The following is a 17,290-nucleotide window of genomic DNA, read 5'->3' on the forward strand; positions in this document are numbered from 1 at the left end:
TATTAATATTCAGACTACTTACCAAGCTGACCGTTCAGAAGCTTGCCTGGGAAGAGATGACATGGTTTGTGGCACATGAATATGGCGTCCATGTCCATAGTTTGGATGCATTCTGTGTGGATGTGGCGGTGGACGTTCATGAGCACGCCTAGAAAGCAGACCAAAATAAAATAAAATGAAAAACTTACGAGTAAAGTGGGCATATTAAAATATTTTAAAACTAACTTACGTTGGATGTTGTATTAGGCGTCGCCTTTGAACTTCCATTCTCTGGATAACTTCATGAGGGTGTAACCTCTGTGTTGCAGGTGCGGTTGCAGTCATATGATGGGACATGGACTGATGAGAGGTGGTAAGATGCTGAGGCAATTGGGCAGTAGCACTTGTAAAGTGATGGGATGGTGGAGGAGGAGGAACAGGATGTGTGGACGAAAGGCTGGGGAGTGATGGATGGAAAGGGGGCACTGGGTGAGCAATCACATAGTCCATCTGTGGAGGCGGCGGAGGGGGTGGTGGAGGCGGTAGCTGCGGTGGAGGATTGGCATGTGAATGAGGACAGGAAGATGTTTGATGGTGGAGAGGTCTTGAAAGAGATGCATCTGCAAAAATGAAAAAATAAAATTAACATTAAGCAAACTGCTCTAGTTTAATATAGCACCCTTCTGGAGGTAGGGTATTACTGTAATGGAAACAGGATGCCTAGCAAACCAGTACCAAGTCTATCCAAGCAGTCCGCATGCATTTGAGAAAAGATTCTTGAAAGAAGGAAGACAAATCAAGTGGAAACAAAGAATGTGGCAACTGCTATTGTGTCTACAAGCTTCTCTTTTATTAAACATCTCTAATTGTTTCTAGAGATGAGCACATCACCTCTTGCAACTCCAGTGCATGGTACAAGTCAGTAGTCTGGCTGCACAGATAAACGCCAGCCCGGCTAAACGTAAGCAGAGCCTGGGATCCTGGAGGGTAAAAAAATATGTGCAGCTCCTGTCCACGGGCAGAGACTACTGACCTGAACCACAAACTAGGGTCATGCGAAAACTGGCATACAGTGTAGCTGGAAACTATGACAGCTCGTGGCTGGCGTAGATTTCTTTTCTGGTGCACGCCATCCCATTAGTATTAGTTTCTCTTTGGTAGATAAAGCAGCTCTACAAAGTTAAGTTAAACAAAAAAACAAACACAGAAGTATACAGCATTTCTGCAAAACCAGCAGTAAAGCATTCAATACCTACATGGGGCATGCATAAAATGCCGACAGGAGGAGAGCGACGTCTGGGGAGGCGGTTGTGTCTGGGCTACCAAGCTAGGTCCATAGCCATCAATAGCCATAGTTTGGGCTGTATTGGCAGTCGACTGAAGTCCATAAACTGAAGACCGTGAAGATGAACCAGGACAGCAAGGGTCAAAAGCAGAGGTGCTATGAAAGCTAACACTTCCGTGGCTTCTTATACCATTATTGCTCAGATCCACAGGCAAGGCTTGCTGTAACATGAGACAAGAGAAGGAAAAAAGAAAAAAGTTCTGAGTCAGCACAGGCATGAAATAATAATCCTCCTGCATAGCATAAAATAAATAAAAATAATATGAATAGGTTTTAATCTAAAAGTAAAAGAAAAAAAAAAAAAACCTAGACAACTTTCCTATTGCTATAATAGTAACACAACGTTATTTTACATAAACAGTCGTTCCTATATTCGGGAAGTTTCCATTATCTGTATTATTCTAGCCATTCATCTATTATTTAATCACATAGAGCTATTGCAATAGGGAACAGACCCACAGACAGAACCATGTGATAAGTTTGAGGATTCTTACCGGGTCATGGTAAGTGGATGAAGAGCTGCCCGCTGCTCCACAGGGTGGAGGGACAGGGGCATTTCTTTCCACGGGACAGAGTGCATCCGTGAAGGAGGGAGACAAGGGAACGGTGGGGTGAGAACTGAGATGGTGGTGGTGATGATGATGTGGAAAGTGGTGACTGTGCGTTGGATAACAACTTGAATGAGGATGTCCTAGGACATGGGGATTCTGAGATGAACCACCACAGGGTGAATGTTCTGGACAACAAGATGGCAATCGTGGCATTGCTGGAGGGCCACCATCAGCAGTTGTGCCAGCAGTCCTTCTGATGTCATCTACAGAAAGGAATTAAAACAGAAAAATCAAAAGATAAAACTTTATAATTTCTCACAATGCATTGCAAATTATCACTTAGAGCCAGAGCTGGGGAGTCGGTAAGCCAAACCTCCGACTCCTCAATTTCCATGACACCGACTCCACCTCCCTCATACATGGCTCATGTTTAAGTGATAAATTTACTGTGGCACAGATTCATCTCAGCTAAAAGTCTAGACCCTTAGATCAGGAATAGGACAGACATTTATAGGACATTTCATAACTTTCCCAAATTCTTATGAAAAAAATATTCCCCACAAACAGTATTGAACTACTGTACCTAATTTATTAGATATTTTAGGAGTCGGTCCATTTTATACCGACTCAGATTCAGACTCCACGACTCCAAAGCCCTGCTTAGAGCCATAATTTACTTAAGCAAATTTTCTGTGGTGCATGATCATGGTCTAAAGACCCCCATACACAGGCTACCAGCGGCGGGTTCAGCTGACAGTCTAAAGCAAAGTTCACATGTCTAGTAATCATCTGTATGAAACGGATCGAGCAGCAAATCAGTTGTCTTAGCAGAACAACAAAATAAAAAGTTGTGCAGATATTTTTTTTAGCCAGACAAAAAAAAGTTTTCAACTGGATCAGCTTTTTAACACTGAAGTCTATGGAAAACAGATCCGATAAACAGCCATTTGTTTTTCTTCCATTTGAAATGGATCCAGCAAGCAAAAAAGACGTAGTTACTTACAGGTAACGGGATTTCTCTGAGCCCATGACGGCACCACAGAGAGACGGGATCCGCCATTCAAGGACAAAAAAACCTACCGATAAAAAAGGGCGGTACCTCTCCCCGCATCAGTTGTTTACAGAGCACGAGAGGACCTCCGGATTAATGCAACGAAAAATCATCATCACTGTCTTACTTATAAGGAACACCCTGTGATTAAATACTTGTGCAGGGAGGGAATATACGGGTGCTGTCATGGGTTCAGAGAAATCCCATTATCGGTAAGTAACCGCTTCCAGAACCCTTCTGCCGAAGGCAAGATCGGAGGAAGAGGATAGGTCTAGCTGATAATGTTTGAAGAACGTGGAAGGGGAAGACCAAGTTGCAGCTTTACATATCTGCTCTATGGAGACGCCCGCTTTTTCCGCCCAGGAGGTTGCTACTGCCCTTGTTGAATGAGCCTTCGATCCCCCCTGAGCTGTTTTCCCGCTTGATTAATATGCTAAGGAAATGGCATCTCTTATCCACCTCGCCAGCGGGCCCTTCGAGGCCTTTAACCCTTTATGAGGACCCTGAAAACATACAAACAGAGCCCTATCCTTCCTATACTCCTGTGTGGCTGCTAGGTATTGGATTATACACCTACTCACGTCTAGAGTATGGAGGTCTTTTTCTCCTTTGTTTTTGGGGTTGAGCAAAAGGAAGGAAGGGTGAATTCTTGGGATCTATGAAATCGAGAGGCCACCTTGGGAAAATAAGCGGAGTCAGGTTTGCGAACTACTCTGTCCTCCAAGATCTGTGTAAAGGGCAGCCCTGCAGACAGGGCCTGGATATCACTAACCCTGCGCACTGATGTTAACGCCACTAAAAGTGATGTCTTGAGGGACAGCACCTTTAGCGACACGCAGTCTAAGGATTCAAAGGGGGGCTTAGTCAAGGCCGTAAGAAATAAATTTAAGTCCCAAGGTGGTCGTTTTTGGCTAACCATAGGTCTGGATCTGACCGAAGCCTTGATGAACCTAGCTATCCATCTGTCCCACGCCAAATCACAATTATACAGTGCCCCTAGTGCTGCGACCTGGACCTGCAGGGTGCTAGTAGCTAAATCTTGCTCTAACCCTTTCTGTAGGAACTCAAGGATGGTCGGAACCGAAGCTTTTCCCGTTACACTAGACCCTGAGAACCCCAGGAACTTTCTCCAAGTTTTCCTATAGAGCTTAGTAGTAACCGGTTTCCTACTCTGGAGTAGGGTGGTAATTAGATACGGGGAAAAGCCTCTATCTTTTAGGAAAGTCCTCAAATTCCAAGCAGTCATGTGTAGCTTGAAATTTGAGGATGACACACCAGAACCTGGGAGAGAAGATCCGGAATATCTGGTAGCACCCAAGGATCGGTGACCGACATCTTCCTCAGCCAGGAAAACCATGTCCTCTTTGGCCAAAAGGGGGCAATTAGTATTACCCTCGCCCCATCCTCCCTGATCTCTCTCAGGACCACCGGTATTAAGACCATCGGGAGAAAGGCATAAACTAGATCCTGATCCCATGGGATCATGAAGGCATCCAGCACAAGAGGTTTTCCTTCCAGGTCTATTGAGCAGGTGATTTCTACTCTTTTGTTCTGGTTGTTGGCAAACAAATCTATGAGAGGACGGCCCTACATCCGTACAATCTGATTGAAAATGACTGGCTTAGCTCCCATTTGCCCTGTCTTAACCTGGTTCGACTCAGGAAATCTGCTTTGCGATTCTCCACGCCTTTTATGTGTAGTGCTGATGAGGACATAAAATTGATCTCGGCTATCTGAAAGATGAGGTTGGTCACTTATATCAAAGGGCGGGAACGGGTTCCTCCCTGATGGTTCAAATATGCAACCACTACCTGATTGTCCGAGAATACTCTCACATAATGACCTCGGAGAGAATCTAAAAATTGTAATCAGGGCAAACTTCACCGTCAGGAGTTCATTCATATTTGAGGTTATCGACATTAGCTCCTTTGTCCAGACACCCTAAGCCATCTGGTCTTTCAGATGTGCCCCCCAGCCACTGGGACTTGCGTCTGTGGTCAAAACTTGAGTGACCCTGCCAACCCAGGGAATACCGCTGGTCAAACTGTTTATCTTTTCACACCATCCCAGGGAAAGAAAGACCGCTGGAGACAGCATTAGCAGACTTTCTAAACACCCTCCTAGAGAAATTTAGGCTGTTAAAATCTCACACTGAGACATCTGCCCCATAATCTTTCGTATGTTTCCCTCCGGGAGGCGACACTCTTGTCCCTTTGAGTCCAGAATAAGACCCAGGAATTCCTGCACCTGACTTGGCTCCGTCTTTGATTTCTTTAGGTTCAAGAGCCAACCTAAATCTGTTAGGGAAGACTTGACCATCTTCAGCTGATTTCTGCAGTGGTGACTGGAGTTGCCCACCACCAGGAAGTCGTCCAGGTAAGGGACAATTAAGATGTTTTGCTCCCTCAGGTGTGCCATTGCTTCCGCAATTAATTTGGTGAACACCCGAGGAGCAATGGCGAGACCGAACAGGAGAGCGGCGTACTGGTAGTGTCTGATCTTTCCCTCTGTAGAGATTGCTAACCTGAGGTATTTCTGGAAGTCTTTGTGAATGGTAGTAAGTGTCTCCCAAGTCCAGAACTGTCATGAAACAACCCAGAAACAAAAACTTTCACAGCCATCTTTATTGTTTCCAATTTGAACGATGGAATTTTTAGAAGTTTTTTCAGTCTTTTTAAGTTTATAATAGTCCTGAAGGATTTGTTCGGTTTCCTCACCAGAAATAACGGGGAGTAAAATCCTTCTCCTCTTTCTTGAAGGGAGACTTCCTGTAGTACGGCTTGTCACCAGTCCTAGCACTTCCTGCTCTATGAATACCTGCTCTATGTTCGAGGATCGTAGTGGAGTCACTACGTAGTTAGGTTATGGAAATGAAAAACTCTGTGTCTTTGATATATGATGTGACACCCACAACTTTGCATCGGGCACCTCCCACGGAGATGCCTACAGAAGGAAACGGGTTCTTGGCTTCATGTTTCTCAGGCATGTAGAAAGAATCTGGTACTCTGCACATTAGATTAGGTCCTCAGCCACTCTATGTAAAGTCTCAGTGCAGCCATCACATTTAGAAGAAGTAGTTCTCATTAAGAGGGTTATGAAGACCCCCACACTGTGCTACAAGGCACTTGGAAATAGTGCATTATCAATACTTTGACAGGTCGATGTTTATGCATTTCAGGGAAGAAAGGGTACAATTTTTTTTTCTTTACGAAAGCCAGACTGTTATACCAAACCAATCCAAAGAGCTGCAACATCATTTGGATATCAAGTGGTATTACGGTCAGTCTTCAAATATGCAACCCATCCTGACAAATTATTAGGACGGGATGCAGTTTGAAATATGTGACGAGGGACATTATCACATTCCCAGAGAACGCCTTTAATGGCATAACTAAAGTACTGTACATGCGATAAACATCTATTAGGTGCTTGTTCCATTTTTAAGACTCACCTCTCAAGATAGAGGTTCCCTCCCACCAAATGAATTTGAACCTGGATGCTGGTGGTGGAGTGTGCCAAATACAAAATGGTGACATTATCGCCTCTAAAAACTGGGTAACTAGCTTATGGTTAGCATCAGAAACGCCCTTAAACTATGATCAGTAGGGTGCGTATGGACGCCCTGCTTCTCTGCAAAATTGTTGGTTGATGTGCAGCTGGATACTGCAAACCTGAGTAGGCTGTAATGTTGCAGATATTATTCATCTGGCATGCAGAGGCACGGGCCTTCAATGGTTGGTGCTGGCTGCGTATGGAGGGGTCTTCTGTAGACTAAAGAGCAGTTTCACCAAGTGCCCGCCTTCAGAAGCAAAAGACTCCGCACTATGGAGCTGTACCCTCTATGCCTCTTGCTTCTCCTTTGCGAGGTGGTGGTAGTATTTCACAGATATTTTGGCTCATAATTACACACAGAATAGATCAGCTATGCTGACATTTTCTTACACACCATAATATAATTTTCTTAAAATACTACTAGTATGACAGTACAAAGTCGATTGCCACTGATATAATATGCAAGCTAGAGTAAATGTAACCATAAAGTGCTTGTTCTCACAACCACAACCCAGCTTATATGTATTAACAGGGCTCGCTGCATTAGAGAAGAGAGACATTGAGAAAGATCGGCTGTAATACATAACTTATCTACATGTGTGGATGGCTGTAATCTCCCTGCTCAATCCATCCTGGCACTAACAGTCAGGGGCGGACATATCATTGGTGCAGCTGCACAAGGACCCAAGAGGTAAGTGGGCCCATTTCCACCTCAAAAGCAGTTATTGAACTGCAAAGGGCCCATATACTGTTCTTGCACAGGGCCCTCTTCAGTATGTGTCCGCCACTGCCAAAACCCATCTAATCCCTAGGTGGCATTCAGTGACCAGTCATAGTCAGACCCACGATGCTGAATACCAGGGAAAATAAGATAGCGATTCTTTACACTAGTGATTACTATGATGACTCATGTCCCACATTCACACTGCGGCCGCGGGAAAATGCAATGACATGACAGATGTGAGGTGCAGAAACACTATGAGCCTTAAGATTTTACTTATCTGGAGCAAGTTTGAAAACAATAGCAGTGTTCAGATTGGCTGCATCCAGCAACATAGTACACAGTCAGGGTAAGGTAAGGGTTAGCAAATATTTCACTTCAGTGGAGGTTTACTATATAGAGAATGACCATCTTGAGAGGGGGGTGCACAACACAACCTACATAAAAGGCTGTGTATTAACATCCTTGCACAGTTTGAGTTACAATTCATAATAAAGAATTACATCCACAATTCCCTGTGGCAAACAACTATATGCGCCTCAATAACATAGTGGAGCTCTCATGCTGCTTTTTGGGTTTTCGGGGTCTGTTATATTAAATAAGTTGTCCACTACTTGGACAACTTCTTGTCATCCCTCACGCTTGGTCCCGATAAAATGAAAAGCTTATACTCCCCTTCCGTGCCAGCACTGTTCAAGCAGTGTCAGAACTCGCTCTCCCCGGGACTCCTGTGCGGTTGTTGTGATTACAAAAATTGGCGTGCACACAGCTATAGAGTGAGGTATAGGTGAAAGGGAGTTGAAGACTCCACAATCACTAGCGTATAGAAATATTCACCGCACGCTCAGGAGATTCAATGCAAAAAATGTAATGATATTTCGAAAAACGTGCAAGTGGCGGACAAAATACAGTTCTTTTGTTTAGAGGCAAATTACGTTTCGGCCAGCTCCTGAGCCTTGCTCACATAGTCGCTCTGGGGAAGGATGTGATGCTCCAAACTGTATGAGAGATATCCCTGTGGGGATGCATATGGAGTGGAGTCCTTATGGGTAATGGCAGTAAGGGTGCTCCTGCACCTCCTGTGTGAAGGCCTTGTGACATGTGACCCTGATGCCCAATCAGCGCTGGCATCACTGTCCCCACCTCCTGTCGATTTGAACAAGAAGTCAGATCAGCTGCAGCCCGGACTTCCTCTTCCTGTTCGATTTTTCTGAAGGTCGGGAGAGTGACGCCATAGCTGATTAAGCGCCAGGGGTCACATGCCACAACAAGCGCATGAGAGACCCGAAGCCGCGAGTGCTGACACCACGGGAACAGCAACAGCATGGGAGGTGAGTAAAGTTATTTTATCGGGACCAAACATTTAGATCAAGAAGGGGTTGTCCAAGTAGTTGTACTCAGATTGTTGACTATTAAAAAAAAAAAAATAATGCCATGTCATGTCTGAAAACAGAATTGCTTAATGCTATCAGTGTAAAATCCAAAAGTGCTGGGCAGAAAACCGACATACCTGCAGTCACGCCTGTTGTACTGTTACTTGATGGGGCAGCAGGAGCATCGGGAATCGATGTCTGACCCACCAAGGGTCCAGAAACAGCATCAGAGGCCGGCTCTGAGGTAGATGAATCACTGGAAACAGTGCTTACAGGCTGAGACTCTGTTCTGCCAGAGGTAGTTGGCACAACTGTAGGATCTGTATTATAAAAAAAAATGTACACATATATTAGAGAGACACCCAGCAAGTATAGAATCCCCAATGCCATCAGTGGTCAAAGCCATCAACGGTGACCAACGGATGCATTCTGAACCTGGGATTTTGACTCGCTATCTACACACGCAGGGTGGACATACCATCTTCATCTACAGTCAGGTCCACAACTTCAGTTGCATTTTGCCTAAGAGGCTGGATCACAGTGGAAACTCTACTGCGACTCCTGTGCTCCTGGGATCTTCCAGATTGTGAACTTGAACTTTGGCCCCAATGAGATCGAGAGTGTCCTAGTGAGGAGCGAGACCTATGAGGAAAGCAAAGTGGGTGGTGTTAAATATGTAGAGCTAAGGTGCTGTGAATGAAGACATTATGGATAGCTTAGACACACTAAATGGATATAGACATATTTCAAGTGATGCAAAGTAGGGCAACTGCTAAGAGCTGGCAAATAGCAGCAGCCTAGACTCTGCATTTTGAATGCAGACTTATCCCATGGCCTTCCGCTCGCTGACACTAGAGAGGTTATAGTTAATTTTGCTAGCCGTAAATAAGGTGCATCTGCATTTCCAGAACAACCAATCGACAAGGGTGGTGATGTTCCTGCAGTGAAAAGCAGTACTTGTTCTGCCGTCTCATACAACTCTTACACCCAGATTCATCGTTTGTTTTTATTTAAGTAATCTTCCTTTTTTGTTTTGTGGTATTGGTTGCAGTTTTGGTGCCAAATTCATGAAAATGGTACAAGCGATGCAAGAATTTGGCGCAAAAGTTTAAAAAGGGTTTTCTTCCTGACTTAACTGCTTTTACTACTGTTAAAACCAAAAGTCGCAAAAATATGTAACTGAAATACTGGAAAATACACCAGGGGAGGACTGGAGTGAAATTGTGCCAAATTTTATTTTATAGTAAAACCAATGTGCCTGAAAAAAAAAAGCAAACAGGAGCGGGATAATAATTCCCTAAATTTGAAACAACTGCTGGAGAGAGCCAAGTACAGCAATGGTCAATTTCTGGCAGTCCATGGAATGGAGAGCGGAAGTGCATTAACTAGACAGTTGTTCCATTTAATCATATTTCGAAAGAGCCATCAGTTTTTTTTCCTCCTGCTTTGAAGTCTAGCACTTGTGTTTTTCCTCCCTAAGAGCCATCATTTTTACATTTGTTAGTCGATATAGCCATATGAAGGCTTATATTTTGCAAGTCAATTTGTAATTTTGAATTGCACCATTATTTTTATCAATGTACTGAAAACGGGAAGTGTGGTGAAATTATACAAAAAAAAAAAAAAAAAAAAGCCGTTTTGTAGTTAGGTCATTTTACCCATCAATTTCATATTTTGACACACTAGACTATTACATAAACGGAGGACGAGGATGGCAGTGGCGAGGAGTACAGCAGCCCCCTGGCAGCCATAACTGCCGATTGGTTATGAGGCTGGTGGAAGTTTGTGACCGTTTGCATCACACTAACAATTTAAATGACGTTGTTTGATGGACACTGACATTTAAGTGCTTTAACTACAGCTACAGAAGCCGGCTCCAGAAACTTTAGTTATAGGCAGATGTCTGCTACATTACAGCTGGCATCTCCATGGTATGGTACGAGCTCAGCCTCAGAGTCACTCCATATACAGGGATTAGACATAACATGCACTATTACGTCTTATGTCAGGAAAGGGTTAAACAGAGGAATTAGGACCCCGGGTCATACAATCAATGGCAGTCCCAGAAATCAGGCACTTATTACCCATGTGGTGATCTTGGGCTAAACCCTTTAATGCGGCAAACAGCCTTTAGATGACGTAATCATTAAAAACCAAAATGTGTTTCCTCAGGGTCTGTGATTGATCTCATAACTGAAAAAGACCGAACAGGAAACCTTCCTGTGTGATATATATGCAATAAAGGCAGCATCTGAAAGCTTAGTCCTCACATCGGTGTAGGCCGGGGCCGTCCTGATCAGGCACGAATCCTTCCATTTCTCCCAACAATGTGAGCAGCTGTAGCCATGGAGCTCGAGTTTGGAGCGCTCGTCAGCAAATGGGTTAAATGCTTTCATTAAATTTGCTTTGTGTGAGGAGGAAACTGCGCAGCAAGCAAATTTCAGGAGAAACCGCTCCAACCGCCTGTAACACCAGAGCCAGTTCCAAATTATCAGAGCCTCTTCCATCTCACACTGAGAACCGATGAATGTTTAATAGCCCCTCGAGATCGCGGCTAGCCGTCACACGTGAGGGTATTCTCAAGTAGAGGCAAAACCGTAAGCCTTGCAGTAACAGCCCGTCCTCTGGTTGGTCTCGGTTTTAGAAAATGCTTGCATGCCTGTGAAATAATTCTGAATCATGTCTCAACGCTGTGCTGTACCATTCCTCCTGAACATTTATGAGTAAACTGACAACTGGGCGTTACCATTTCCCTTGTAAAAAGCAGCGTGATCATATACGGTCAGAGCTGATAGGATAGCATTATGTACAGGAACACACCCACATCTGGAAAGAGCAGTGATTTTATATAGATTTGTTGGGGGAAATAAAGGAACGGTGCAATGTGGAAGTTTAAATATATCCAATAGGTAAAAAAGGAACATTCCCAAACCTTTCATTTAGTCACTTAGGCCAGATTTACAGAGTGTACTGAATACATTGACAAATGGGTGTCACTATTTGGGGGGGGGGGGGGGGGTGTCGCTGCAGGGTCTGACACTGCCCAATTAGTGACAGACTGCGTGGGGGAACAACTTAGTGGAGAGGGATGGTAGCACTTTGCTGTCAATTTATTCACATCTATCCAGGAGGAATAATTGAGGAACAGATTTGTTATTACACATGAAATAAGTAATTACTAGAACAGATGGAAAATGGCCATGTAATGACTCCGTACAAATGTCAAAAGTATCCATGGATGGCTATGGCATGCCTATCAGGTGCACGGTTATGCATTTTCCACCTATAGCTTTAGTCGCACTATTTTACATTACTTTATGGTAATCGGAGCAGGTTAGTATTTAATTGATTTTAGACAAGGTTCCCCAGGTTTCTGTTTTTGGAAAGTCCTTTAGTCTAACCTGTTACTCCATTTCACTCTAGTACAAAAAAGAAGCTAAATGGAGATTAGAAGGTTAACGCAATAACAGAATAGGGTAATAATAAAAAAAAATAATAAAAAAAAAAAAAGATTTTATGCAAAGCACACAATGTCCGCGGCTTCTAGCAAACATATTTGGTAGTAAAGGCTCAAACCTGTATGATTCACCGACTGTCACAATTTCTACTTCACTGTCCGTTGAGGTAACGTTGATTTCTTCATTGTTGCCAGGGACTTGGGGGGTGGATGAAGCTTCAATGACTACAACGTCCTCATCAATGCTACCTGTGAAGTTTAAAGTGGCAGGTATGAATATAGAAAATAAACAGTATTTTCTTCTCTTCTGATAACCGCATAACCACGCGTAAAATAATAATAAAAAAGTCTTCGCTTTCAAGTTACTCATCCAATTTGGGGTTTTTAAAAACAGGACAGCCCCTTTAATGTGGCCCACGTCAGCCTCTAGGCTGGCAGATTAGAAAATAAGGATCCCTGCTGTAATCTAACGGGAGAGTATCTAACTACTTTTCAGTTGATTTATGACCACATCAAAGAAACCCAAATTGAAGTGACTTTTAGCCCAATACATGCAATTAAAGGGGGTGAGAGGGATAGCATGTATTTATACATATGTCTATACCAATCTATATCCCCATCTCTCTCTCGTAGTATTAGTCATCCCTGTTGTTGCTGAGTCAAACAATGACTTTTCAGACATTTTAAGACACTTGGCGTATGTAGCCTTTGCTACTGAAAGAAGGATACAAATATTTGGGGTGTAGGGGTGAAGTTCCAGGAATACCTCTTTTAAAGGGGATGTCCATTACTCGGACAACCCCTTCTGAATCCCCATTTTTGATCCTTCCCTAAGTGTTATCTTACTGTGAGCAGACAAGTGTGATTCGATAAAACATTGGATTGCACTCAGACCAATGTAATGGTATGGGGCTGTGCACGTCTGATTTTTTTCCCTTGGATGGAGCCAGTCCGGAAGGAGGAGTGGAAGGGGAGAGGAAGCAGCATGCCAGAGTTTGATCCAATATTCTCTCACTTACTCCAGATGTATGTGATTCATCCAAAAAGGTGGGGAAGGGGGGGGGGGGGGGGTGGGGTGGGAGTGAAGCATCCGCTGACTGGCTGCAGGGATCGTGTGACAATGTCACGTGATCCCCACAAATTGAACAACACCGGCACCAGAGTGGAGTAGAAGTGTGATTTTACTGGGGGCACCAATGGCATTTTCAGAAGAGGTAGTCCAAGTTGTGGACAAACCCTTTAAACTTCATTGCAGCTCTTGCAAGCCCTGCTCCTCCAGCTCATGGGAAACTGCTCCAGCAACAAGGGAAGCAAAGAGAGAGCAGGCCTCCGATAGAGAGCAAAGGGGACCAGGGATACTAAAATTAAATAGTCTTTCTGGAATTTTATAAAATGCAGGCAATGTAATAAACAAAGTAGTAATATATTTCCATAAGTTGCCATTTAAATCCCCAGCTGCTGCTGCTGTGGTCCATGCCATACCATACATCAATTAAGTGACATCACCCAGCTCCCTGGTCACATGCCAGTGTCACCACTGAGGCCAGTGACTTACTGCAGCAGTCACGTGAATGACAGTACACATCATTAGGATCCCTACCACTAATGAAACGTATGAAAAAAATTTAACATCAACTCTGCACAGAAAATACACTTCTTGTTTTTTGCACAGTAATTGCTATTTTATCCACCGCCATCCTTAATGGTAATCAATGGTCAGATCACCTAGCAGGTAATGCCAATCATGTGGATAGGAGATGAAAGGGTATTCCAGTTCTGATAAGTTAAAGGGTTAAACTAGAAGCAGATTGCATGTGTATGTCGGCTATAAGCAGACCTCCTGTGCTTTTTCTCAGCAGTGGAGATATCTCTAGCTGAACACACTGGCCATTGGAGTGTATGTATAGCACAAAGGAACCTATGATAGGAGATTACAGGCCGGCTTCTCTGCTGATTGAGAGCGATTTCACATCATCATACTCAAACCATCTGCTCCATCTACTGCCACCCATGGCAACAAACTACTTATTGCCAGGCCGAGGGATTTATTTAGAGCCATTGGCAATAACCTTCTTGATAACAAAGATGATAGGACGGAAATAAAAATGCCTTCACTGTACATCATTTTATTTTACATATCAGTCCCAAGACATAAAATATAGGTCATCATCCTAACATGCTGTACATTACATATATACTGATGATTGGTCTAGTTGGTAAATTATTTCTGCAAGTTTGGGGTAGAATTGACCTAATGACAAATGTATAAACGTCAGAGCACTTAATGCCCATGCTACATGTGTTAGTCACGCAGGATATACAATATTGTGCATGTGGGTACAGAGAGATGGGCCTTTCCATGCCATTTTCTCATTGTACAAGGTGCCCTGGTCAAGGTCTCAATGACGTCACATAGACCAGGGAAGGTTCGCTGTCTGCAGGGAGACACCGCTCTGCTGCTGGAGCCTGTCAATCGTACCCTTCTAGCGACACAGGAATGTACAGGCCTGACATTAAAGGGGGTGTCCGCCGGTCACCAGATATTGATGACTCCCATCTGTTACAAGCCCAGGTAGTGGCAGTATGAAGACAAATAGAATGGAGCTGCAATGCTCCATTCAGCCTGTAGAGGGCAGACGCTGCAGAACAGCTCCTGTTTTCGAGAAGGAGCTGCACAGTAGCACCCCTGCACCGGGACACTGCACAGGAGAGCTGATGTTGATAAACTGTCTCAAGGATAGGTCATCAAATTCTGTGACTGGACAACACCTTTAATTAAAATGGAACCTGTCACATTATACATGTGGCAGCTTGATAAAGAACAGGATAAATTAAGCAGAATGATACACAGGTCTGTGGCATAAGATTTAGTATAACTTGTATTTTATTCATGCAAATCCCTGCTCAGTCTATGCTTGGAGTCCAGTGGGCGGTCCGACTTCGTGGTTGTCAGCTTTGCCTGTACCTAATGAAATAGCTGTCAACCACTAAATAGGCCTGCCTACTGGACGTGAGCTGGGATTTAGAGATTCAATAACTGGTTGTGATGTGGTCTAATGTCATGGCTTCAATGATTTGGGGAAAACAAAATATATCACACAGAAAACCTTATTTTGCAGGAGGCCTCCATCAGTCACTGCTGATAATTTAGTTACATAGATCACTAGGGAACACAAATTTAATACAGAAAATGCTTTACTCTTCAGAACGGTAAGAAATTGTAAACTCTACCTGAGGGAATTGTTGTACCATTTTGGTGGTTTTCCCCGGGAGACACAAATATGTCTTCTTCTCCTTCAGTGGAAGAACTGGAGGCCGACTCGCTGCTGAGGTCATTCTCACTGGAGCTACTGGAACTGGGGAGCAAAGCATACTTCTGCCTCGCCAGCACTTCTCGCTTCTTTCTTTGCATTAATATCCGCTCTTTTTGCTTTTGTGTCCTCTGAGTTGAACCTTTTTTCATAAAAGTCTTTCGATGTACAGGCCTCCTCAAGCTGCTCACCTGATAACAAGGCCTTTTCATAAGCATAGGCACAGAGTCTGACGGGGGACGAGGCCATTTTTGAGCCCTCGCACTGGGAGTTCTGTTTGTCGGATTTACTCCGGCAGGTGAGAAACGTCGAGGGTTGTCCTTGTCCTCATCAGAAGTCATGGTATCAGAGTCACCAAAATGTGAGCTTGACGAAGGCGAAGAAACACAGTCACTAAAGGAAGAATCATTGTCGTCGTCACTCTGGGGCTCTAGTCTTAGCTCCAACAGTCTCTGATTTTCTTTCACAGCACAACTTTGGGTAAAGGAAGGACCAGCCTGCTGGGTTTTCCTCTTCTTTCGGACTAGGCCCTTCTCTTGATCTGTGCCACCGTTGTTTAAGTTCCTCTGTTGCTTCGTAGAGTCACCACAACAGTGAGTGAATTCATTACCTACTTTACTTGCAATCATGTCTACGTCTGCTGGGAAGGTCCTTGCTGTCCCCGCACACTTAGGGTTCAGCAATACCCCTTTCAGATTTTCCGGTCTCTTTGGTGCATCTGCAGGAACCTCACGCTTCATATCCGCTTATAGATGGTGTTGTCACTCACACAAAACAGACCATGAGTGAATTGGTGGAGGTCCACCGCAAGCTAAAAAGAGAAGAAATATCAGTATAGGACCTAAAACACACAGGTTTAAAATTACAGAATGAGCAGTAAAAAAAAAGCATCTTGCCAGAGGTGCCACATGATTTCTAGCATATTTACACAGAATATGTACTCTGGTACCAGAAGATAAATTATAAAGAAAAGTTTTCCATATACTTCCTTGTCAGATGTACACAGGTGCCCATACACCCAAGAAAGCAGTCGGCCAAATAATCGTTCAGCCGACAGCTCTACTTTTGACTTCCACATACAGATACATTCTCAGTGGGAAGAGGTGAATATGCTGCTACCAAAAAAGTCTAGTCTTCCTTTTTGGTAAATCGGGCATGCAGAATTCTAACCTTTTACGCTCGATCTTTCCCCATCAGACAAAGATGGTTAGCCAATTCTGACGAAAGCGGAGTGATCGACTGGTATGCATATAATATGTATGGGCACCAAAATCGTTACCATACAGCCCTGCAAGCAGAGGTATTGACGACAGTGATGAATTGATACCCAAGCAGAAATCATAAGGAGTCTTATAAATACACAAGTCTATTTCTCCCTGCTGTTAACGTGTGCACAAACCTTTAGGCCATGTTCACGCATTGCGTTTTCCTTCAGCGTTTTTTTATGCAAATTCTCACCTGCGTTTTACAGTACCAGCAAAGATTATGAGATTCCAGAAATCTCATGCACACAGCTTGGTTTTTGTTTGATCACGATTTTGTGCTTTGCATTTTTTTTTGCAGAATTGAACAGGTCACTTCTTTCAGCGTTTTTCACCCATTGGAAGTAATGGGAAAAAAAAAAAAAAAAAAAAAAAAAGCACCAAAAATGCAGGCGTCAGATTTTTCAGCATTTAAGCATTTGGTGCAGAAATTTCTGCATCTCTTGGCAGGAAACACTCAGCGGCAAAAATGTGTTTGTTTTTTTACTTGCGCTTTATGGTGCAGATTTTGCCCCACACATTAGTATGGGAGAAATGTGCAGCAAAAACACTGAAAGAAATGACATGACTTCAGGATTCTCATTCACTTTCCTGGCATCAGGAAACCTTTCAGGTATGGTGACAAATCTGCACTGAAAAAAAAAAATGCAGAAAGAACGCAGCGCGTGCACACAGCCTAGCAATCACT

At 43.6% G+C, this 17,290-nt stretch overlaps 1 protein-coding gene across 4 annotated transcripts in view; it reads right to left on the minus strand.

The window, feature by feature from the left end:
- The window catches only part of RNF111 (ring finger protein 111), a 57,262-nt gene that overhangs the window by 13,643 nt on the left and 26,329 nt on the right, over nt 1-17,290 (minus strand). For all 4 annotated transcript variants that reach the window (XM_073652960.1, XM_073652959.1, XM_073652958.1 and 1 more), the window contains exons 2-9: nt 15,261-16,151; nt 12,149-12,278; nt 9,051-9,214; nt 8,710-8,892; nt 1,819-2,138; nt 1,236-1,485; nt 230-599; nt 23-148 (exon numbers count right to left, since the gene is read on the minus strand). In XM_073652960.1, coding sequence (XP_073509061.1) covers nt 23-148; nt 230-599; nt 1,236-1,485; nt 1,819-2,138; nt 8,710-8,892; nt 9,051-9,214; nt 12,149-12,278; nt 15,261-16,080 — 2,363 coding nt within the window. In that variant the 5' untranslated portion in view covers nt 16,081-16,151. The remainder of the gene's footprint in view (nt 1-22; nt 149-229; nt 600-1,235; nt 1,486-1,818; nt 2,139-8,709; nt 8,893-9,050; nt 9,215-12,148; nt 12,279-15,260; nt 16,152-17,290) is intronic.

This window comes from Phyllobates terribilis, unplaced genomic scaffold, assembly GCF_046119375.1.
Source record: "Phyllobates terribilis strain yellow unplaced genomic scaffold, ASM4611937v1 Scaffold_11__3_contigs__length_659146591, whole genome shotgun sequence".
NCBI classification, from domain to species: Eukaryota; Metazoa; Chordata; class Amphibia; order Anura; family Dendrobatidae; genus Phyllobates; species Phyllobates terribilis.